This window comes from Syngnathus typhle, linkage group LG16 (assembly GCF_033458585.1).
Source record: "Syngnathus typhle isolate RoL2023-S1 ecotype Sweden linkage group LG16, RoL_Styp_1.0, whole genome shotgun sequence".
Classification (NCBI taxonomy): Eukaryota; Metazoa; Chordata; class Actinopteri; order Syngnathiformes; family Syngnathidae; genus Syngnathus; species Syngnathus typhle.
In genome coordinates this window covers 11,001,593-11,026,261 of record NC_083753.1, presented here as the reverse complement: position 1 = coordinate 11,026,261, position 24,669 = coordinate 11,001,593, and the positions used below count along the sequence as shown (strand labels likewise).

The 24,669-nt window shown below is 44.4% G+C and overlaps 2 protein-coding genes across 2 annotated transcripts; one reads left to right on the top strand and one right to left on the bottom strand.

Annotated features, from left to right (window-relative positions):
* Window positions 1-14,332: 14,332 nt before the first annotated feature.
* On the bottom strand, window positions 14,333-21,583 carry exoc5 (exocyst complex component 5). The gene is made up of 18 exons (XM_061301090.1): window positions 21,366-21,583; window positions 20,983-21,077; window positions 20,016-20,163; window positions 19,727-19,921; window positions 18,587-18,651; window positions 18,195-18,223; window positions 18,002-18,111; window positions 17,842-17,886; window positions 17,624-17,764; window positions 17,456-17,538; window positions 17,184-17,393; window positions 16,972-17,119; window positions 16,755-16,863; window positions 16,463-16,583; window positions 16,135-16,221; window positions 15,949-16,057; window positions 15,654-15,869; window positions 14,333-15,424 (listed from the first exon to the last, which is right to left on the bottom strand). The coding sequence occupies exons 1-18, from the start codon at window positions 21,390-21,392 to the stop codon at window positions 15,236-15,238; spliced, it is 2,127 nt and encodes a 708-aa protein (XP_061157074.1). The 5' UTR covers window positions 21,393-21,583; the 3' UTR covers window positions 14,333-15,235.
* On the top strand, window positions 21,558-24,138 carry ap5m1 (adaptor related protein complex 5 subunit mu 1). Its single transcript, XM_061301091.1, has 8 exons — window positions 21,558-21,823; window positions 22,073-22,730; window positions 22,795-23,022; window positions 23,102-23,241; window positions 23,387-23,472; window positions 23,543-23,655; window positions 23,723-23,819; window positions 23,893-24,138. The coding sequence occupies exons 1-8, from the start codon at window positions 21,756-21,758 to the stop codon at window positions 23,967-23,969; spliced, it is 1,467 nt and encodes a 488-aa protein (XP_061157075.1). The 5' UTR covers window positions 21,558-21,755; the 3' UTR covers window positions 23,970-24,138.
* Window positions 24,139-24,669: the final 531 nt, after the last annotated feature.

Sequence of the window (24,669 nt, the reverse complement as noted above, 5' to 3'; positions counted from 1 at the left end):
TTTTACCTTTTTTACAGGAACTTTCTTTGGCTTCTGATTTCAATACTATAGGGGCCCTTTATACTGTAGGGAGACTGTGCATTTTTTGTGCAATTTTTATTCATCTACAAACTATTTGTGCCCTGTGATTGCATTCTTTTAGGCAGCCAAGATGGTTTTATATGGATATCAAACAATATGTAGCGCTGTCGAGATTAGAGCAGCAGAAAAGCAACAAAGGTTTACAAGGTTGATTTTGTCACACCTTGCTATCACCGCTATCTTCTCGATTGCCCGGCCATTCGCCCTGCTATCAATTTGAAGCTTGTTAAGATCATTTCAGCAGGTCACCTCCCCCTTGGTGCAGAGCACTGGAGTGAAATAGAAGTGACTATAGCATGGGCCTTTGCAAAGAAGCTGCGCAGGACGAAATGAAGTGTAATAAGTGTGTCATGTACACTGTGTTAGAAAAGAAGACTGACACCTTGTCTGGTGTAGTGCAAGCTGTACAGAACCACCAGCTGGGTTTGCCACATACAAACACCACCGGATGCTCCTTTCCTGTATTGGTGCTTGATGTGGGATTGACCAATATTGCAAAGCAAAAGGTACAAAGCTCCATTTGCAATGAGGAGAAAATTCCATAGGATTAATTTTGTGTATAAGACGCCGGACCAGCTAAAGCCACCCCACCATACACAGCCCCCACCCCGGGCACAACTTCAGCTGTGCAGCCTGGTGTTAAAAGACCCAGAGGAATACTGTCTTTGTCATCCTGTCATTTGGGGCTGAAGAATAAGAGAAGTTTTAATCCCCATTGTCCGACCTTCTTGGGAGGGGGGGGTCGCTGGCTGTAAAATGATCCAGCCGACCACACTAATCCCTCCATACCACTTTCGCCTTCACATCAAAAACAGCCCCCCACCATCCCACAAAGCAGTGGACTTGTGTGCCGGACCCCGATGTGCAAATTCTAAAGGGGAAAATGGAGCAAAGAAGGAAAAAAAAAGTTGCAACAACAGAGCAGAATAGACTTAAAGACACCCGCACACAAGATAGGGCGAGCTTTGGCGTTTGGGCGGGGCCTCAATGGGCTTCTTCGCTTCAAGAACACACGCTCCTTCTGCCCTGGCGCTATTGCGGTTGCTCTTTTTTAAGTCTCCCCAGCAACTGAAATGTTCCGCAAATACTTTTTGCTTTGGCCATTGCTCGTTAGGGGGAAGGGGGCAGTTGGATACCAATACGCCATTTTGTTTTACCTCCAAAGCCTGCAGGATTAGTCAAGAATTGTTGTTCGGGTGCCGCTAGAGAATTTTGATCTAGTTAATTCCATGTTATGTATAGTAGAGTATATTTATTTTTCATGTTGACGATTAACAAATGACTATCGAATTGAGTGAAATTTTTTTCGAAAAAAGTCCTCATAGTTCAGCAAATAAAAATGTTCGCACGACACATTTGCACACCATTTTACGTTATTACATTACTAACAAAATTCAATACGTCCATCACAGTGGATCACTATTGAAATGTACTTTTATTTTCTTCCCATTTGTCAAATATGCGATTGCCTATCTTTGGAATGCATCTCATTCATTTCTATCTTTATTCCAAGGTTCCTGGTCCTGATCTTGATCTGTGGATTGTTAATTGTGATGACTACATGGAATCCCACCCGATGACAATGAAATGAGACACATCGATGAAGCAGTGTTTCATGTCTGCATTTTGCTGGAGCCACCAAGGTAAAAAAGAGGATGAGGGCCAAAGTCCATCCAGGCCTCTGGACACACTCACATACACACTCACACACACTGTAGAGCTGATGAAGTTGACTGTAATGGAGAGTGTTCCGAGTCAGGGTGGGGGCAGGGAGAAAACACACTGGGGGGTGCTGTGTGTCTGTGTGAGGGAGGCTGGAGACAGCCGTTTAAAATTCTGTTTCCTGCAAGTGAGGAGGCTAATCCTGCCCCCATAATTCCCTGCAGCCAACGCTCCCCTCCTTCCTCAACATCACCACTCCTATTCCCCTCTATCTTGCTCGTTCACTCTCTTTCTCTCTCTCCCTCTTGCTCTCTCTTTCTCGGTGAGTGACAGCACAATGCCCGGGCCCTCGCACGCTTATCTAACAGTAGCAGATGGTCGACTTGGATCAATGCGCACACGCCATGATCAATGGTGGCGATAACGAGCGGCAGGAACGGTACCTTCTCCCTCGCTTGCTCTCATTCTCTATCCATTTCCCCTCATGGCTGGACTCCGCTGCCCCGTTGCCCAATTGTTTCTCCCCGACTCTCTTCATCTGCATGTGTACTGGCATCCGCTCGGCGGCGGGCACTCAGCTGGAGTCGCTGATGGCAATGTGTTGTGTGTTGCCTTCACGCAACTCGAACTCTAAGCCCAGCTTTCTCAGGCTTATCACAAGATCACTGCTCGGTCCCCCCCCTCCCTATTGCACACTTATCTCACCCGCTTTCTTTTCTACACTGGCTGTGAATGTATCACACGTGTTTATCTCTCACGGCTCGACTCATTATTTCAAAACGAAAGGCCCACTTGCCACCTCTGACCTTCCGCGCTGCCTATGAAGCACCGTTTAAACTCACCGTCCTCTGATGATGCAACACTCCCGCTTCTAGTTTTACTCCAATCTGATATCATGATCAAAGTGGGTCAATGGAAATGGAGCAGGAGTCTGACTGAGTGTATCAGCAACTGTGGGGAGAAGTGGGCCAAGGTGCACGCTGCTAAATAAATTTTCACACCGTATGCAAAGATTGCATTCACAAACACAGCTAATCAGATTTTCTAACAAGATTCCAAATGCTATCTGTCTCTCCATTTGCTGCACCACTTATCCTCTGCATGGTTGCAAGGAGCCGGCGCTCATAATTCCTACTAGGTTGCAACTTGAAAAATCTATTATTACAGCGCTCACATATGCAAACTCTTTCTATTCAAATTCACAAGTTATGTTCAAAACTGCATGCTCTCAGAAAAAGTAGATTGCTCTGTCATTGCCTTCCACTTGATTTTTGCAGTTTCCTTTTAAGGCCTGGAAAGCTACAAACACGCGTTCAAATATTTTATTAATCTTAATTATTGAGATCATTAGATTGAAAAGAAATCCATAAGCTATCACTATTTTACTAAAACTTTTTGTCTGACCTAAAGTAACAAACCAGCTTCTCAGAGGTTCATTTTGTAACTCTACTAGCTTTGTCTGCCCTTTAAAGAAGCCATCTGTACATTTATTCGGCGATTACAATGAAGTAAACAAACCGGTCAATAGAATATTCAACCTACAAATCCAACGCATGTGACGGAAAAAGTGCTCCCTTTCCTTGCGGAGTTTATAATTGGCCGTTGGTGATGTAATACGCTTCATAATAAGCCCATTAAAGCCCTTTCTGTGCTGATGGAGGAGGCAGTGGCAATATGGACACCTCCGCTATTTATACCTCTCAAATCCTCATGCATATTCACAGAGTGCAGAGCAGGCAGGCAAGCAGACACCCTGACAAATAAGTGCCTGGATCTCATTTCTTTTGGAGCTATTTCAGCACACTGAGGCCTCACACTATGGACACAGCTTCATCCATTCTTTGGTCTGGATGCTTTCATTTGCTCTTGGTCAACATGAGCCAAGACATCTGTGACTAAGGCATTAGAAAGAGAGATGAAGAAGCAAAAAAATAAAAATCCTGCATAAAGGTTTTCAAACATCGATGAAGAAGATTTCTCAATTTAGGCCGATTTCAATTTAGGCTTCATTCAGTCATCGTGTGAGGTGACGGCAAGGCAAGCACGCTGACAAAATGAAAGGCGAGCGGCTTTGATCACCAAATCAATGGCGGAACACGTCTACCTCACCACTATTTAACCCACTTCCACGAAATGAGAGAGCGAGAGAAAAAAAAATCTTTCTTTCCTCTTATGTGAACATCAAAGCAGTTTAACTAGAACATGACATGTTCTTCCAACAGTGTTCACCACAAAGAGCTAAAATACCTTTCAGTGTGTGTCATTTTGGAACTTTATATATTAGATGTCCTGACAAATCAGACAAAGAGACCAAAAAAAAAAAAAGACTTAGAAAAAGGGAACGCGCAAATATGCAATATTTCTGAAGATTTTATACACATTAAGCTAAAAGGTAAGGAAAAATCCTACGCTGACAATGGCCCTATCTTATTGTTTGTGATGCTGAATGTAATGTCTCAGATCTCATTGGCATCTTCCCCTGGCAGCCTCGCTGGCGTCCCGTTTTGTATTTTCATTGTGGATTGTTGTTTACTGGCTTCGCCGCGCTATATCAGTGCCGCTCTTTCCTCAAAACACCTACTCATTTGAGGGCTGATTCATTCCAGGCTAATTCATATTCCGGAGGGATTAGAGACATCTAATTTGGTGATATTTCTGTCACGCACACTTTGGATGGAGTCTTCAAGCATTCTCCCCCCCCCCCCCCCCCCCCCCTTTGCGACCAGCACAAAAAAGACAAAAAACAAATGAACGCGCCATGTTGTTGCCAAACTAAGTATCCTCTTGTGTCTTCTTGTCCATCTATCTTGGGGTGTCATGGGCAAGAGGAAGGTTCAAATCAGTGAAGTACAGGAAGTAAGAGTATCATGGAGAAAAATGAAAAACAAAAATTGGGTTTTCAGATTTAGTGCATCCAGACTTCTGAATTCTTAAAGTCTCCAATCTTGACGAGGATAGATTGACAGTGATGAATAGCCACAAACCTCCAAGTGGTCCCTCTCAAAATGAAATCCCCTTGGTTCTGCCAGGTTGACCCCCCCCCTCCCCGTGTGCCCCCCACAACCATTTCTTGACCATTGCCTCCTGCCAGCTAGCCTCATTTTTATTCCTATACAAGCAAGTTTGCCCTCTTGATTAATTCAACAAAATGTAATTAAACCGCCAAGTTAAGGAGAAACAGGGTGCAAGAACATTCAGTGCCAAATGACTCAAAGCAATATGAGCCCCTGATGAAAGTCATGGTGGGTAATAAAGATTAACAAGGGGAGAGGTAGTGCACATTGTATTGTAGTGCTGGAAGTTGCATGCTGTTGGTGTTCCACAATTTGCTGGGTAATGTGAGTCCCCTGTTGTTTTTCTGCAAGGGGTAATAATTATTTAGTTGGCAGCTTTTCCACCCCCCAGTAATATTTATCGAAAGTTTTTTTTTTTATGGTGATTTTAAGAGCTACACTTATTAGACAGATTTTTGTGGGCGTCATGGGAAATTATGCAATCTTTCACAAAATGGACACAAGCACAAAAATATAGATATTGTAACTAAAATATTTTTCTACCACCACTCCCCAACATGGCGAGTTGCTCCAGATCCACCTCATACATACGCCCTTTAATCCTCTCCACACATTACCCCAGTTTAAATGGTCACATGATCCATCAAGCGTTGACTTGCACCCTCAGCATTTCAGCACCAACAAGCGCAAGTCAATGTCATTCTTCGAAGGACGGTTTGAAGACAAAAACATCCCAGTGAAGCCACTAATAATTATTTGTCAGTGGAAAAGCTTATAAATTTTTCATGGGCTTGCCTGGGTGTGGTCTGCAGATGTCTTCGCGGTTTGTCAAGGAAAAGCGAAAGACGGTTAAACCCATGTGATGTCGGGTCAGACAACTAAGGCAGATATTTGCCCAGCAAATATTTTAATCCCCAACTAATCACTTGGTGAGTCCAGTTGCTGGGTGGAGTTCCAGGCTTGGAGGGGCGCTTTAGGCCTACGTGGTGGCTTGGCACATTCTTTCTGTCACGGAAATGTCTCTCTTTTTTTTTTTCCCCATAGGGATTGTGCGAGAGGTAAAAAAAACCTGTACGATTTAATGATAATTCTATATAATAAACAAAGAGAGTATTGGTGTCAGGATAAATGAACATTGTGTGCAGCTCTTTCATGTTGAGCATAAAAAAGCTTGTGTCCTCTTGAACCCTCTGCCTCTGCACTTTGGATTACATTTCCTTTGAGTGGAAGTGCTGTGCATGTGCACGCTCTAAACATTTTCTTTTTTTTTTCCCACTGATACAGAGAGTCTCACTCGCATGCTATGGCAATGCGCATCCCTCAGCTACGCAGCCAAGCACTCTTGGCATTTGCTTATTATCGGAGTATTCTTAATCATAGCGGAGACAGTGCCAGTGGAGAAGAGTGAACCGAGAGAGACGCGTCAAAACATCTTCAACCGTAAAGGACCCGACAGCAAGCGTGATGGGCAAATTAGTCAGAGGCCCTGCCTAAACGGATGCGGTGAGGGCACAGGCGGAGAGATAGTCACCATCAGTGTGTGTGTGTGTGTGTGTGTGTCTGTGTGTGTATACGCTCAAATCAGCACAAGACAGAGAGAGAGCGAAACCTTCTGTAGTTGACTTGGCCAGATCACAAGCCACTAACTGATAGAGAAATAAATGAAGGAGAGGCTGCTCCAATAGATACGATTCTAACAGAGATTTAAGGAGTGGAACTGATTGTGCATGTCTGATTCCTGCGCTTCAGAGTCCTTACCCGGGGGGGGCTTGGCTTTCAAAGCTGAGTGACTTGCGCAGAGAAGCACTCCATTAACAAAGTTCAGCTCTCCGCTGGCCCCCTCTTCCTTTGCCGCTCTCCCACTATAGAAGACCTCTCGCAGGCATTATGAGCACATTTCTAGCCTTAATGATGTCCTAATAACGTGTGATGTACATAAGAGGGCAAAGACGTGAAGGGACCTCCAAGGCATGATGGATATAATATTTATACATACCAGATTGTGTTTTTTGCTGTGCTATGATGATCGCAGGTAACGTTTTGCTTGAGTGGAAAGGTGGTTGAACCCAAATTCAACCACACAACTATGAGGTTAAAATTCTGCTGTTAAATATTTCTTTGGAGTAGGAGCAGTAGCCTAGCGTGGGGATCCGGGATTAAAGTCATGGGACTGGCCACAGGCAGAAATAACTATTACCTAGAGAGGCGCAAACCCAATGACTCCCGCCACCCCTCCTTAAAGGCAGAAAAGGTGCAAAGCCGCAACCAAGGAGAAGATTGCATGAAGCAATTAGGGACAGAGTGGGATGGTGAACATTTTATGTGTTTTATATTCCAAAATGGAAGTTGTGATGTCTAAAAGAGTAATCTTTCCAGAGTGGATGCTGTACACTGGATGATTGTGATAATGGCAGTCATTTTTTTCTTGATCCCAGACCCCTTGAAAATTGGCTCTTAAATCACTTTTTTATTCTAGTGGTGGCTGTTGGCATTTGAATGTGTGCAACTTTATCACATTCACAAGCTCTTGCTAGCTGGTTTACATCCAGTTTGTTCTGCTCTCATCATTTCTCCCCGATTAACGAAAATCCATTCCAATGTGAAATTGTATTAAATATTTTGCGGACAGTCATTTTACAAACAATTTGATTTATGAACCAAATTTTTAAACAAAGCTAAAGTGCTGATAAAGACTTTACCTTCAGACTTTGGCTGGAACAGATTAATTGCTTTTAATTTATTTCAATGGGAAACATTACCTTGGTTTGTAAATATTTTGGTTCACAAACCAAAAATTAAATTCCCTGAACCAATTCTGAAGATGAAGGAATGTAAAAGGTTCCACTGTGCAGGCGGTTAAATTGTAACATGATTAATTGTCATGCAAATGTAAAAATAAGTTGCCCTAACAATTCCAAAATTATACAAGCTCACTATACTTCCTCTATGCAGTGATACAAGTGGCAGTGGCTATAGGTGAGCGTGGATAATTGAAGAACGTGCAAGCGTGGAGTCCAGAGATAAGCTAAAGAGTGCCAGAGAAGAGAGAAACACAGCGCAGGGGCCCTTTCGAAAAAGAAGAGGAAAGGACGTCTCTGAGGAGGAGCGATAGACGACGACGACCACGAGTGACGAAGTCCGAGGAAGCGATACGGTTGGCAAGCGGCAATTACTGAGACTTAGGCTGCATGTGAACACAGTCGAGTGCGAGTGTGACAGTATGTGAGGAAAGATGGTGGGAGGGAGGTAAGGGGAGGGGTGGGGGGGGGGGATTGAGATCTCTGGCTGGCTGGGCCCCTGCTGACTCTCATACAGACAGATCACAGGCTCATCATGTCAGCTCTGTTTGTGGAAATCCTCGCTCATCAAATGACAAATTTGCTCCACGTTTACCTTTATCAGATCTGGGAAGAGAGGCACAGTAGATGAGAGGGGTGCGCGTGTCTCGCTCTCTGTCGCCTCTGCCGTCAAGGGGCCAATTACTTGCTCCTCAGAGAGCAACTCTGCCATCTCTGGCTTTTTTTTTCATCCTTCCTCCTCGCCCGTGCAGCAGCAGCAACATCTGTGTGAGAATATGCAATGAGAGTGTCAAAGAGAAAACGCCCACGTCCAGCAAAAGCTAATATTTGTTAACATCAAACCGGTGTGTTGTGCTTCTAGTGTCAGCGCAGGATGTCTCTAACGCAACCCCCCCCCCCCCCCCCCCCCCGCTGAAAGATTAGCGGCCTTGTCACTGAAACCATGCTTTGGTGCCCTCCTCCTACCTCCTCTCTCCTCCCCCCTTGGCCATGTCGCCTGTCATCATACAGCCCTCGGCCTTTTTCTTCAAACTTGTCCCGCTTCCGTAAAGAGCCTAATTGAAGCAATATCAGCCTTTTGCAGACTGCTCGAGTAAGCATCCATATTGACCATGTTTTTGATGTCGGATTAGCACATTTAACCTTGAATATTAATATTCAGCATCTTATGACAGCTCATTGGTTTAGCTGTCGTGCACTACTAATAGTCTAGAGAATATTTGGATGCCACTTGACCAATCGTACCAGGGTCATAATTTGGGTAAACAGGGATTGCAATTACATCGTCCCACTTCCCCATTATATTTTGGTGTGAAACTATAAAATATACACTCCATGCATGAGGAGCAAAGAGAAAAGTGAGCTGCAGCAAACAGGAGAAATTGTCTCTTCAGTGTCTGCTGGCTGATGAAGATTAAAGAGACACAGAGAGAAAGATTATAGAAGGGCAGAGATTGACTGTGAGAGAGACAGAGAGAGGGAGAGAGAGAGAAAGAGAGACAGAGGGAGAAAGAGAGAGAGAGAATTTACATAATGTCCTCCACCACAGTAAGTCCCTGAGGCATCCATGCTGGATAACAGAGGACCAATACTCTTAATTCAATCTCTTTATTTTTCTAATACTTTCCCAAATTAATAATTTGTTCCCATTCCGCCCCCAGAAACCCCCATCGTCGTCCACAAACCGCCGTGAGTGTGCAGCTGAGCTGCCTTAAGTTTGTAACTTTAACCCAAGAAATTGATGTGAGCGGGCCTTCAGGCAGACCTGCTAATGAACGCATCGAGAAAGTTAAAAGATGGTCTTTTATAAAGTAATTTCAGAAAATCCTGTTAGCTGGATCAAGTACAAGAGTATAATTTCTCAATATGGGAGAATGGGGAGCCGCTTTGCGCCTCTGCTGCACTAATAGCAAAATTAAGGAGGTAAAAAAGATAACGAGAAGCAATCAATTAGGCCAGGCTTGGTAAACATTGCTAATTGTGGAGCAGGTGGGACGGTCATTGGAGATGGAAGGATAGTGAGGAGGAGGGTGATGATGAGGTTGATGACGTGAGATTGCTCAAACCCTCGGGGTCCGTCAACTTGTCACCTCGCATGCTTAACTGACACAGGAGGGATGGACGGGTGGACGGGTGGACGGGTGGACGGGTGGACGGGTGGACGGGTGGACGGGTGGACGGATGGACGGATGAATGGATGGACGGATGGACGGATGGATGGATGGTAGTTAAATTGCCTCTGGCACCCTACATTAAATAGATTTGCTGTACTTGTTTTTACAAATTGTTATTAGAGGATTTTACAGTGGTGAATGTAAACAAAATTTGCAAACAGACCACAGTCTGGTATTCGCCATCTTGATAAATGATGAGGATTTTTAGCCTCTTAACAGACTGTATTTGCATTTGTTTCTTTGCAAATAGCTCTGTTGTGGACGTCAACAATACATAAAATATATTTTGTTCATATGTATAAATGTTATGCATTTCAGACCAACCAGAAAGGGCAAAAACTATTATTTTTGAAAAGATAATGCAAATGAAATTCATTTTCTCAGCAAAGAAATTCACATTTGCATCATTTGACAATAATGAAGCTTTAATTTTATTTTTATAGCTCAATTAATTGTTGATAAGCATGAGTAAAATATTTTTAATTCAATCATTATTCAACTAAAATACATTTAGCAAAACAAATATCTCGATTAAAAATGCATTGTGTAGCTCAATTCAAATATTTGCATTCGTTGTTATCACTATTTTATTTGATCAGAGGAAAATATAAATACAATTGAACACTCTTTTAACCTTTTCAACAGTGTTTTTGTTTATTCTCAAAGTGAGGATGAATGTCTCCGTGGACAATCCAAACACTGAGCATTATTTGATTCCCACTCCCATGGGTCTTTTGCCTGGGAAATAATTGGAAGTATTTCTATTTGTTTCTTTCTTTTTTTTCCTGTGGTGTACACTGGGTAATTCTTAATACCTTCCAGAGATTATACGGTAACTCCCAAACTCCCATGATTATAATTAAGCCTGACTTGGTTGTAGAATGAGCAAATAGCAATTTCGTTTTGCATCGTGTGAGGGAGCATCTCTGTGTGTTCCTGCATGTTCCTTCATCTGGGTCTCTTCTCTGAATGCTTCAAAACGCATTGTTTGAGAGGTAAAAAGTGTTGGAGAGGAACATGTGACGCTTTGGTGAGAAAGTGGAGACTGCTATCATCCTGCTCCTGGCAAAAAAAGAAAAAACACAAACATTCCTCATCCGTTCTCTTTCTCCTCCTTAGTCTCTATCTTGCTCTCACTATTTCTCTCAGCTCTCTGTCTCTTCCTTTCTGTATCACTTACAAAGGCAGAGGTTTTTTCCTCCAAAACGAGGCCACGTACGCAAGGTATGCAAATGAAATCACTGCTCGTGGATTAGAACGGGACACCATATACCCTAAATCATGATTGTCAATCATGGCTGGGGATTAAGGGATATGGGCTCACTGCAGACCTAAAAAAGCAACATTTCCACCCGGAGGCACATCCCCATTGTGAGGAAGAGGAGGCCTCACAGGGGAGGAGAGTAACGCTGGAGCACTAGTGCCCCCTCCTGTCTGCTGTCAGCTGCACTATTTCATCATCAAACACAAACCACGAACAGAAATAGCGGTTGGCACACTCCAGCATGTTCATTTACATTCAATGTAGCCTCGGGCAAATGCTTGATTAGACAAATGCGTATGCTTTTGGTGTTTCATCTCTAGCGGAGTTGGGGGGTGGGGGGTCTTGTTTGTCTGGCATGGCATGGCATGTGTGCGGCCTTGGTTTGACATCAGTCCTTAGGAGGCCATAGGCCTTACAAATGTGACAGATGTTGCTCGGCCCTGTAATTGAATCTGCTTAGTAAGAGTAAAGCATCAAGCATCACAATCGATTCATTCTCGTAACTTAAATGCCATTTTAACATGCAGGCACAGTCAGGAGTTATCAATTGTTATATTTGTAAATAACAACAATTCCCTCAGTATGGGTCATAATCAATATAATGGAAGAAACATTTCCTTGCACATCAAGCGTGTTATTAAAGCACAATCTGTGTTTTAACATGCACATTTTAGGGGGCATGCAGTATGGAATAACTAAATTGTGTTTTTTTTTGTAGCGGAGGGTAGGTCAAAAATGCTTCTTAATATCTGACATTTTTTTATTAATTATATTTTACACTTTGCACATAATCACAATATCAAAAGTTACCCTGTGGGAATATTTATCAATAATAGACAAAAGCACAAAATGTATTAGGAGTGAAAAAGGCTTGAGATGAAACGAGCAGTGAAGCTCCACACACAGAGAGACATGTCTGGTGGATTGTGTGTGTGTGTGTGTGCGAACCCTGGAGCCCTCAGCTCGAGTGCCAGTCTGTTCCTGTGGAGCAGTCAAGCACACAAACCCAGCCAAGAGAGAGCAAGGCACAGGCAGCGGGCCAACAAATCACACTGGAAAACTCCACTACGGCAGAGAATTAATAGTGATTTTGTTGAGGAAAGGCATGGGGGGGAAAGTGGGCGGGGTTAAGTTGAGCTGAGCAGCCGAGTCATCGTCACAATGTACACATGAACAGAGAGCTTTCTTCAAGCCTCATCACAAGTGAGAAAAGGACGGTTGGCATCATCCACATCCTGCTCAGCACACCTCCTGGTTGTCTGAGAGTGAAGGTGGGGCAGCACCTGTGCCATTTTGGCCCTGGCATCTTTTGGCCAGGAGGTCAAAGGCCGGGCATCATCTGCATCACATCAGAGTGCCTGGCACTCTGCCTCCACCCCTGACATCAGTCTGTCAGGAGAAGCTTTGAAAATAATCATTCCTTGTTTGCATTGCATTAGTAAAGAATGTGGAGATCACATGACTAATTTGAACAAGGCCATCTTGATATCATGCAAAAATTGCAACATAAAGCCTGTGAATGGATGCAGGCCGCAGGCACGCTAAAGAGCAGTCATTACGCATCATTAGGTGAAGATTTAGTTGAAACGTGTTTAGCGGGAATTAAGCAAAGCTGTTGTTGACATGGATTGACTGCTGTAATGCGTTATTGTCAGTGCTCCAGGAGGCTGAGGGAGGGTCGGCCTAGTTGGGGCGGTGATGTACTGCTGCTGAAAGCGAGGATTTATGGGATGTTGGAGGACTAGTTGGAAGGGGTGCACAAAGACTGGACTAATATTGGAGAGTGTGGCCGGAGAGGTGGAGAAGAGTGTGAGAGGCGTGAGGGGAATAAGCAAATGAGGGCAAGAAGAGTGGAAATGAGAATTTGGAGTCTTTTTAGCAGGATGTTCAGGCCACTTTGGCTTTTTTCATCTTTATTTGTTAAACTAAAACCAATTTAGCATCACAAGTCTCTATTAAAGATTAAGAAGTTATAAAGTTTGAGCCTGATCTGGGCAGCATTGTCACATTCAGAGCCCAAACAAGTTCAATATGTAGTGAGCTGTTTCTTTATTTGAGGATCTTTAGTCGGATGCGGTTTACAAATCAGACAGAGCAGAAGGTGGAGCAAACAATCATGTTTCAAATTATTTGCAGCCGTAACTTATGTCTTTATTCGTCAGGACATTGGGAACAGAAGCTATATTTTACTTGTTCTTTGCATCTTTGCAAAACTATATAAAACCAATTATTTGGATGAGATTCATCATGTCTTCGTAATAGATTCTTTTGTTCAGTTTTTTTTAATTTTATTTTATTGACAGGTCTGCCGAGCCGGACAATGGATAAATGACACATCAGCAGCACGTTGGATGACGGCTCTGAAGAAAACTGGAGTAGCAGTTGAAACCGTTAGCAGGTAACATCCAAACTTTTTATTGTCTGAACAAAAGAATCTGTTTCTATTATTATATAAAACCAAATCAACAACCCTCTTTTATTGTGCTATTGAAAGAGAAATGATGTCCAAACTTGAGACTGTGGTTTGCATTTCCTGCTTCTGTCCCTCGGCCTTGTGTCTTTTCTGTATGTAAAATTGAATGCAAGAGCTGCTTCAACTGACAAGTCAGAGAGGACAGTCTTATCCAGCTCTCCAGTGTTGACACTATTACTAATCCCCTCCACCTGCTCAAACAAACTCCTCCCCAAAAAACACAACCCTCCCTATTCTCCACAAGCCCATGCTGGGCATCCTCGGGGACAGACCGCTCCTCTGCCTTGCTTGGTCTCCCCGCCGGTTATCATCACCGGCCTGGCATCTCGTTCCCATCCCCATCCACACTAATCGTCCCCCGAAAACAAATAGTTTCAAATGTTTGGAAAAGACCCGTTGTTTGCATCAGAGCCTAACAAAATAATTTTTACAAGCTATCTGGTTGTGATTAGGGTAGAGAGAATTGAATTTATGTGGCATTGATAATATTAATATTAGCCTAATTAATGATGTTGTTTGAACACGCTCTGCTCAGTGTGTACCTGCTATACAACGCCAACCAGCCGGAGCTGGATCCGAGCTCTCGGGCGTCTCTATCTCACCCCCCCTCACCCCCCCATCCATGACTACTGCACACAATTCATCAAGCCAGAGATATCTAATCCCCTCTGCCGCCGCTCTCTTCCCCAAGTCGAAGAAAGAACTTTACTTTAGTGGCAAGAATTCCCATGAATATTTGATGACTTCTATAGAAATGGAGAGTGGTTTCATCTCACTTTGAAAGTGACATTCACACATATAATAAAGCGCCCAGGCCAACTTGGCTTTTGCGGCTGGTCTCCTTGAGGATAAGGACAATGATGAAATGCATCTTTTTTTTGTTTAATGAGTCTGTGGTTAAGGTAAACAGCAGTACATAGGGAGCAGCTTTGTGGAGAAGACATTTCCAGGCAGCAGGCATCATCTAGCTCCTTCTTGTAGTGCAAAAAGACAGCAATGGCCATTAAAGCCCTGTGTGAAGAGGTCCTCCCTGGTGGGTTTCTTTAAATCGGAAAAGGTCAATATTTCAATCTCCCTTGACCCAGAAACAGTGCACTTCTCACTGGGGATGTCTGAGCATGTGTTGATCTGTGCAATTACAGTGACACAAACTCAGTGACCCATCGCAGCAGTCATCTGAGCCAACAAAGGACCACCCAAACCTCTGAAGAGGTTCTCAGACCTGCTTCGAGTTTGGATCTCACTTCACAGCAGTGGCCTCTTGACATTTGCTTTGTGCTCAGAGGTCAATGGTCAGTGAGGTGGTCATGTGTCTCTCTTATCCAGACAGAGCTCTATCTCATGCTTCTCAAGCTGACTCAACACATTTTTTTTTGTCTCCCTTTACAGCAGCTTGAGGATTTATTCTGGGTGCTCAAGAGCAGCCAGAGAATTTACATAGTTGGCACAGTCAAAAATAATGTCTTTGTACATGAGCGGATAAATCAATGTCCATCGAAAGGAAGCATATAAATGGGTGATGGATTAGTATTTAAAAACAAATGATACACATTTTAAGCAAGAGGTAAAATGCACATTTTCCCCACATTCAAAGAACAGTAGCCGCCATGTCTTTTGATGCCATTCCCACGTGAGTGTCTCAAGGCGGACTGCTACACCTCCTCTAAAGCAAAGGTGTCTCTATTCAAAGTGCATCAACTCATTGAAGCATGGCGGCAGACTGCGGTACTGGACGGAGCGCGTTTGTCAAGCGTCGGTCGGCCCAGACATTAGCTAAAGTGGCGACCCAGTCGGGCTGGACGGTAGTCCACTCGTAGCTGGACGAAAGCGTGCAGGAGGTTCCGGTCCAGATTAGTGAGCTGCTCGCCTGAACACACCTGCTTTAGGTTGTCAGGGGCGACCACCAGGAGGTTACAAAGGGCGTGCAGAGTGTCGAAGAGCTGCAGCACCAGAGGCACCTGCACACAAATCAGGATTTCATCGAATTTTTATTAAAACAAAAACAGAAGATGGTCATCTTGATGAGTGACGTCATATTATATCAAGGACTAACTTGATTTTGGAGGTGTCACTATAATCCTAACAGAGAAGTTCCCTGATGCGTAAATTGCATTTCAGGAGAACACACAGGCTGAGTGCTTGTACAAAAGGCCATGTTTTGCCGTGGACCTCTGGGCCCGCTCTCACCCTGAAGTCCTTGGCGCAGCGTCGATATTCAGCCACGTCGCAGATGGCCAGCATGCCTCCCATGGAGCTGTAGCTGTACTGCTGCAGGTGCTCGTGAATGAGGCGGTGGAAGCGAACACCCAACTCCGTCAGCACCGTGTCCACATTCTTGCCGTCCATAGACTTCCGCACGTGTTCCACCTGCCGGCTGACGTAGGCACAGACCTTGGCGCAAGCCTGCACCATAGAAATGTTGGAAAGTTATTTATGAGCAAAAAGTAATTTGCTGGTTCTCATCCCTTTGTGCCACACTTACCGTAGTGTACTGGATCATGACGTTGTTCTCGTCCTCTGGCTTGAAATCAGTCTTCTTCTGTTCTGTTGCTAAGATGTGCTTCATTTGGCCCACCATGCAGTTTAGCGTTCTGCAGCATAAATTAGAATAGCATCCATCAGGGATAAGGCGCTTTTAAAATCCGAAGACAAAGGAGGGTTGTGAGACCTGTCTATTCCAGTGTCCAGTTTCACTTCCATTTGTTCGATCACTTCTTTCTTCTTGTGTAAACATTCAGCCAACTTTGGAGATGAACTGAAAACAAATTTAGAGGTCATTAAAATAGTCAGGTGGCCAGTGAGTAAAATCACCAGCGTGTTAGATCTTAGATCAGTCGTATAAAAAAATAAATATTGTCCTTCAAACTTGTCTGGTGCAAACTAAAAAGCACTTTGCTGTCCTCCTATAGCTAGCAAGGAATTCTCTTAAGAGTAGAATTTTGGATACAGCACTTTTGTGACCACTAAGTGTGCAAACTGTATAAACTTGAACAAACCTTATTAGAGGCATAAGCTGGTCGTTGAACTGCTTGTCAAACAAGTGAAATATTGAGTTTGCCTGTTGGACCACATCCAGAAAGTACAAGTTGGCATTCTTGGCATCTGAGGAGGGAATTGCTGTATGGAAGCGAGAGAGCGAGAATATAATCAGATGATGCGCTTGACGATCTGCCCAGTTCAGGTTCTACTCAGTTTATTTATATTGTATTTTAAATCAGCATCATAAATGCACTTGAGTGGAGGCCAAGGTTAAACTGAGCCCATCATCGAGCTAACGGGTTACTGTACCCGAGAGGCCGATCTCCAAAGCATAGTCGATGTGATCCACGCACAAATGCTCGACCAGCAGCAGGAAGATTACGAAGGCATTCTTGGGCAGGTCGGCAGGATCCGAAAGCTGCGTCGTCATGAACAAAAAGCCGCAGCATAAATTTCGCATTAAGCACAACAGGGATTCAAATGAAATGTAGAAAACACTAGTGTCAATTCAGACTTATGGACTCACCCTGTGGCATCTCTCAAAGGCATGCCGCGTTCCCTGCAGCAGGTTGACCACCAATTCCGGAGAGAGAAATGTCTCCCCGTGGGTGTCAATACTCGGGCCCAGTGGTAGATTAGTGCGCTGTCTGATCCTCTCCTTCAGTTCTTGGATACTGCACAGGCACATCATTTCACTTCAGTATGTAGTTGTGAATAAGTTTCCAAATGTAAACGGACCTGCCGGCGCCGATGGAACGTTTCTGGTGGTTCTTGGAGTCGTAGTAGCGCTGGAGAATGGTGGCGCCGCGAGTGCGGAGGTAGTCTTTCTCCATGTCAATGTAGCTTTCCAGGTAGGAGGAGAAAATGCTCTTGATGAGCTTGGACAGGAAAGTATGCTTGTCAGAGCCCAGGTTGAATTCGCTCAGCTTGTTGGCCAATAATGTGGTTCTGGAGTGATTGGAGACAAATGATTAGGATGAAGATTGAAAATGAAAAGAGGAATGGCTTACCTTGTGTAAAGGTCATAGAGGTTCTTGAGGTACTGTTCCACGTCAGAGTGTCGCGTGTCATCCAGTTTTTCCCTGACGTGGGCCTGCAGACACAAAAGCCGGTCAGAATGCCACAAACGAAAGGCCAATTAGGGAACGGTCGCTTTAATGATCTGACATGACGAGTACCTGTAATTTGTTTTCAAAGATGTTCTGAATCAGTTTGGCCATGACAGTCTCTGGGCTGCTGAAGACCTCGCCCACCTGTTTGTTGACCCTTTGGCATAGGACTGCTGTGTCTTCAAACACATCATTCCTTATATAAGCACCCTAGGACCAAGACAAGAATTTAATCCAGGTATTTATCTGCGGTAATAAATATTGCAAACAAAAGAAACCACACTTACATCCTGACACTGTTTGATGTAGACATCGACACAGTGTGCATAGCCCTGCAGAAAAAAACAGAAAGGTTAAATTTTATTAATAAAGGTTACGAGACCTCGCTTAAGCCATGCAATGAATTGACAGCCAATGTTTACTAGAATTTTGTCTTTTTAAGGTCACCTTGAAATGTAGGAGAACCGCTGCCACCTCCCGCATTCGTCCAATCTCTCCCCTGCGCTGGGCAGCGGTGAACTCCTGGATTAGCTGTCGCTCCAGGTCATGGTATTTACCTGGAAACAATTCAAAAGATCCCTCAGAAAATACCATTTCAGTGGAGAGTTTTGTAAAGGTAGAATCATGGGAGTAAACTTACTTGCAATTTTGGCTTTGACATCTGCAAATCTGTTCGGAAAACAAAATTGAACAGAGAGGATGATTAGTGCGGTATGCAACCAACAATTGGTTTAACAATTATTATTGTTTTATTAGCAATAAAACCATATATATAGTTTTTACATTATTTAAACGTTCAAACATTTACAGAAACACCAGTGGACATTAGATTAGGCACACAAGTACATTTACACCTACACCTTGAAGTATCTTGTGAGTCAGAGCTTTGTTTCTAAAAACCTATTAACATTTAAAACGCTTACATATGTAAGAATCGGCTTAGACTTTGAACAGTTTACATGCTTAATACAGCACCTTCCCCTTGTTTGCCAATGCCCTTGTCTAAAGCTGCCTCCAGGACGCCTGACTCACCTGTCGAATGGCAGCTCCTGGGCAATGAGATGCAGCTTCTGAATGATATCAGCAGCCTCTTTAATCTGGAGAGGAGAAAGAAAGTCAGTGCGTGGGAGAAATGAGCAAGAGAGAGAGCGAGAAAGAGCCCATCATGACCGTGAGAGGTGGACATTTGTGAAATAAAGAAGGAAGGCCGCCGGCAGTGTCTCCACTAGGGGGATCATCATCTTAAAGCAGACCTCCTCCGCCTCATCGTGTTGAACAGCCGGCTGATAACAAACGGGCGGCGCTCACCTGGGCTTCCACACCAGCGGTCCTGACTTAGCGGCATATCCAGCTCTTTATTGCCGTGGCTTTTCTCAATGGCCTGTAATCCTAAATCGCTTTCAATAATCTGTCCGGCCAGGGATATCTGTCTGCAAAAACGGGGGGGCCTCTTCCTCCCTCTCCTCCTGACATACACGCTGACTGTAAAAAGCCCTGGACCCGCGAAAGGCCCGCCGTCTGCAACTCCTCTGTTCACGCAGATGCCTGCCTCAGCTAACATCATTACTCTGCTCCCGTGAGGAGGATCCAGCCTTTCTGCTCAGCGAAGGTTTTCTAAGTATCTGTCCCCCAGCTAAGATTAGCTAAATCCCATGTAAGTAATGTAGCCGTCTCCCTGCAGTCAGGGTTTAGCAGCACTTGTCTCCACGCTTGCGGGCCATCCCTCCCTTTCAGGAGGATTAGCAAAGCCATTCCCCTCCAGCTATTCACTTGCAACTTTTCTCCCCCCCCCTCACCTCATCTGGAGGTATGCATGGGAAAAGGAATCTGGACAGATATTTCTACATCCCTTTCTGGAAATTGGACTCCTGACTCTGGGATTGACCCCCCCTCACAGATTCACATCCACGTTGTAGACGCTAATGTAAAACCATCCAATGTAACGTCATTAAACGTATACCACCCATGCTAGTCAATCAGCAAACCGTCAAAGAATGACAGTTTATTAATTCTAATTATCTGTGGGATGCAACCTGAGGGATAAACTTGACAAGTTATTATAGGATGGATCTTAATTTTCTAGAGTCTCACCTCCAGCTAAAAAAACAACAGAATTCCTCATCAGTGGTCTCACATATAGACTAAGGGGGGTGGGGGTTACATCATACCCACCTTCTCTGGGTTATGGAAAACATCGCTACGCAGATCCCCATCCAAGAACTCGTTGAAGTAGGTCATCAGACGCTGAGCTTCTACGGCACGTTGTCGAGGAGTGTTGACACCTTCAAGCTGATCGCCCAGGTGACACACTTTAGTTGCCACATAACTGATGTGTTCATCGAGCTCCTGAAAGTGCTGGAAGGCCACCTGAGTAGAAAGCGGAGTGCGAGGCATGCGATGTGATGATTCCAAAACAAGGCGGTCCAAGTGGGAAAAGGGAAAAGAAAAAAAAAACACACACCTGGTTGCTTCTCTGCAAGTCCTGCACTTTGTGGGCAAATTCCTTAGCTTCACGATGACACTGATGCTCCAACTTCTCCACCCGCCGCTGTATCTTCTCATCCAGTTGTTTCAGCTCCTCAATGTGGTTCTCAAACTCCTCCAACAACCTGGCATGGAGGAAATGTTGTTGACAAGTTGCAGAACTCATCTGGTATTATCTACGCTTTGCCTGGAAAAGTAATCAAGTCTCAAACTCGTCCCACTGACCTCACAGTCATACAGTGGTTATGAGGCAGAGAATAGTGTCACATGCTTAATTCTTGGGTCCCCTGCCTTAAGAAGTTCAAGCAGCTTCGTCAGCTGCATTTTTTAACCGCCATCAGAGCTACAGAGCAAATGTTCTAAGTCAGCAGCATATTTCACAGAGCACGAAACATCCCGAAATGATGAGTTTATAATCTTTTGACTAATTCCCTAAGCAACGGCTGCAGCTTAAAGACATCTCCCAGCAGACACATATTTCCTGGTTGGTGACTCAAATGTGGTAGCCTCTGAAGATACGTTGTCTCTGACTCCTCACTAAGAGCTTCCGAAGAGGTGGCGGCAACAGTTTTGTGCAGGAAGTAGATAAGGGAAGGAGGATAAACACATTCAGCTAAAGTGCTGTGGCATTTTTCCTAATGAAAAATAACTTATCACAAGCATAAACAACACTTTACTAAACCTTCATTGGCAAAAAACACAACTAGTGTAGAGAAACTAGAGAAAAAAATAACTCGGTGCAAACACATTTTATTCAAACCATAAATACCTTGCTTTAAGAAAATAAAACGCGATGGCTGAATTTTGTGACATATGCTTGCAGTCATGAGAGAATGCTCATAACGGTGTAGAAATTATGCTAAGCATGAAAAAATGCATTTAATATTTGTCTGCAAGTAGATCGAGCCAAAAACATGTTTTCAATCAAATGAGGCTTTCAGTACCGTTTTGGGTCGAATGCTTCAGCTCCTCCTTTTGAGCCTCCCCCGGGAGTCCTCCAGGCCAATCTCTCAATGTACTCATCTGCATCAAAGGGCTCCTGAAGAGCAGAAATCAAAACAAGAGCGTCGATCATCTCGCAGGAACTAAGGAGTGGGGTGGGATGGTAGGTGGGGGGATATATCGGGATAACCGATCCGGTGAAGCTACTTTAGGTGACGTAATTGCGAAACGCCTCGCGGGATATGCAAAGCGCCTCAGTAACATTACGACAATCAGATCGATCATATTAAACGCAGCAGATGAAGAAGAAGCGCGAGCGTTCGGGATGGTTAGCCAGCTAGCAAGTGATCGCTAAAAAAAACTCCGGACAGCAACAATCATCTACCTCGAAAAGCTGAGCAGTCGTTGCCATCTGTAAAGATCAGCTGGCGATGTGAAGAAATAAAATGTGTTTGGAGGAGCGGAAGATTGGCAATGACGCCGACCTCGACATGGATTTTCTAATTTTCTCCAATTTTATCCTTTGTTGACAGCTAGCTGGTTAGCGAGTCCTGTTTCCTGTATGAGACACACAAGGGTGGAGGCGGCTTGCTACTGCGCATGCGTGTATGTCAGCTGATGTGTGCTGTATGTCACGTGAAACAAAAGCAGGAAGTTGTGTGCTGTCTTGTCAGTGTTGTCGGAAATGTGTCAATTTGTTGTAGGAAAATGTGAATTTTGTCACTTATAAGTTGCATTTTTCCTCTATATGCCGTGACGCGGATCAACTGGATAAATGAGTTTTCGTGCTTTGTGGATTATTACACACGATGAAGGTGAAAATGCTTCAGTTCGCTTTTCAAGGTACCTATGTTGTATTATTGATTTTTTTTTATATATAGATATAAACGAGTCGTTGTAAGTCTTCTGCATAACATTTCTAAGGTCAAACGATTTGTGTGAAATCACTGTTATTAGACAGATCTTCCAGTGAAGTATCATTTTCTTGTGACAGATATAGAAGCTCTGAAAATGCACAAAATTTCTGGCCAATGTTTTTCATGCATCACCTTCGAAATTACAACTTGTAACGCCGCACATGTTCACTCGCAGGAGGTGGGCTACAGTGGAATACCGTGCTAAGAGTCTTGGAGGCACCTTGTATGTCGAGGTTCCGGAAGACACCTCAGTGCTCAGACTCCTGCTCACCGAACTGGGCCTGTCAGACCCACACAAGCCATTTGTCCTCCTTCGAGATGATTGCCGCCGCTGTCCGAAGACGCCTGTTCATGAGCTCCGCGTTGGTCCTGGCCAGGAAACCCTCTGGCCAGTGGTGGCTGTCACTCATGGACCTCTCATTCTAGCTTGCCTAGGTCTAGTGGACGTCCCCCTAGAGCCCCGTCCACCTCTAATCAACCTGCTGTGTGTCTCACAGGCCATCACATTTCTGCTCGGATTACAGAATTTTCTCCTGGGCTCAGGGGATAAACTCGATAATGAGGTTATGGCCTCTCGCCTGGCAACCCTTCCCTCCGTACTTCTGCAGGTTTGCCCTTTTGGTACGCCTCTAGATGTGCCCTCTGTCGGGGCTACTGCCACATCTTCTGTGCCCCTTCCGGCCGGGAACCAGAAGCAGCCAGCCTGGAAGACGGGCTTTCACCGGGGACGTGCTGTAGTGAATACAGCCCTGACAGAAACTGTACGCTCCATGCAGTTCGGTGACCCAAGTAAACAGGACACGTGGGACGTGTACGGCACTGTGATGTGCAAAGTAAGTATAAAGCAATAATTTCTGCATCAGTGGCCTTCATTTGATTTCATCCTCTTTTCAACAGTGTGAAGTGGAGGGGGTTCTCCCAGACGTTACAGTGACCCTCACTCTGCCGCCCAATGGGTCACCGCTGCAGGACATCGTGGTGCATCATTGCGTCACCTCACTGGATCCCAGTATCTTGACTGCATGCAGCGTCGACAAGTATGACGGCTCATCCTTTTCCGGACCCTACAAATTTCCATTTTCTCCACCTCTGGAGCCCTTCCGACTGTGCGGCTACACATCACAGGTTACAATTAATAGACAACTGCTGTAAGTTTATTATACTTTGCATCCCACCCACTGCTGATTCTCAATACCTCCGATAGGTACCCGTACCACCCATCCTTGGCTCATATCAACTAAAGGAGGAGGAAAACCATCTGCTTGTGTCAGTGACTCTGAAACTTCATGAAAGTGTGAAGAATAGTTTTGAATTCTGCGAAGCACACCTACCTTTTTTTAACAGGTAAAAAAAAGATGCTTTTTAGTCTCACACAATTTCATTTTGCTTATCATATATTAAATACAGGTTTTATACATTCAGTATATTCAAAAAGACTAGTTAAAATAGTCAATGATGATGATGTCTGCATTAAATCTTTTTTGTGCAGGCCTCTGATGGCTACTGTTGATGTTAAAGTGAGCTCTGGACATGTGGACGTTTCCAAGGAGAAGAACTTGATGGCATGGATTCTTGGTGGGTTTGCGGTATGGTGAGAGTATTTGTAAAGAAGCTAATGATTTATTTTCCACTCACGAATATTCAGGACAAAAGTTTCCTAAATCTCGTGAAGTCACATTGGAGGGGAGGATCGCCTTTTCAGGGCCGACGGCAGGACCTACTGATCCCATTTGTTTCGACCTTACAGCCTACGTCAAAGTAGGTTCATACACACAAACACTACTGGACAGAATTGTCATTTATTCCTGTATTATTGTCATCCCAGATGTACTTCAAAGTGCCTGACACAACACTCTCTGGATGCTATGTGGACCAACACTCAGTACAGGTGTATTCCTCCGCTAAACCTAAAATAATAACCTGTAAGTTTATGCACGTTTTTTGAAATTTCTTGCTTCAAAGCACACTTGTTGAAATATATCTTCTTGCTTATAGCTCGGGAACTTCAATCGGAGGACTATTTCATATGGAATTCAACAAGTACTCCTCCCATTGGCCAGTTGTTGCTTTAGGATGGACTCAACTCACAAAACGAAGGCGACATTTAATTTCGTTATACACGTGCCGATTTCTTTTACTGCAGAGCTTCGTTTACTGCACAATATATGCAGACATCATTTGTGTGACAATCAAAAGTCATTTGTAGCTTTGGTGATTAAACTGGACATTTAAAATTTTAAATTGAAGATATGTTTTTTTAAGAACTGAAGTACTTCTGACTGCTCTGCCCCCCCACCCCCACCCACACCCCCCCTTACATTTAGCCCATTGCAGACAAGGGCCACCCCTCGCTCTGACAGGCCCACTTCAGCGACTCTCCATCAGCCAGATAATTAGCAGCTGAGGCCTTGTCATCAGCTGTTGTAGGCCAGGAGGAGTGAAGGGGGGACCGGCGGGGCAGCGAAATGCTTTGCTACCTCGGACACCGCCTCGGCGACAAAAGGCTACTCTTTAGAGCCGGCAGGGGTCCTTACAGCAGCCCCCACCCCTTTTGACCCCCATCCCCGCCCTGTCAACTAGTGAGTAGTTCAAACAAACAACCTCTCCAGCCAGGCTGTGATTGAGCGCTGACCCTCTGGCCCTCTGGGACATTGAAGCAGTCGGTCCCATTCAACCAGCGGGACCTGGCTAATTGGTGAAAGAGTCACAAGGATAGATGAGGTTGGGCTGTCTCTTGATGTTCTTTAGGTGCACTTACTCAATTAGAGAGTT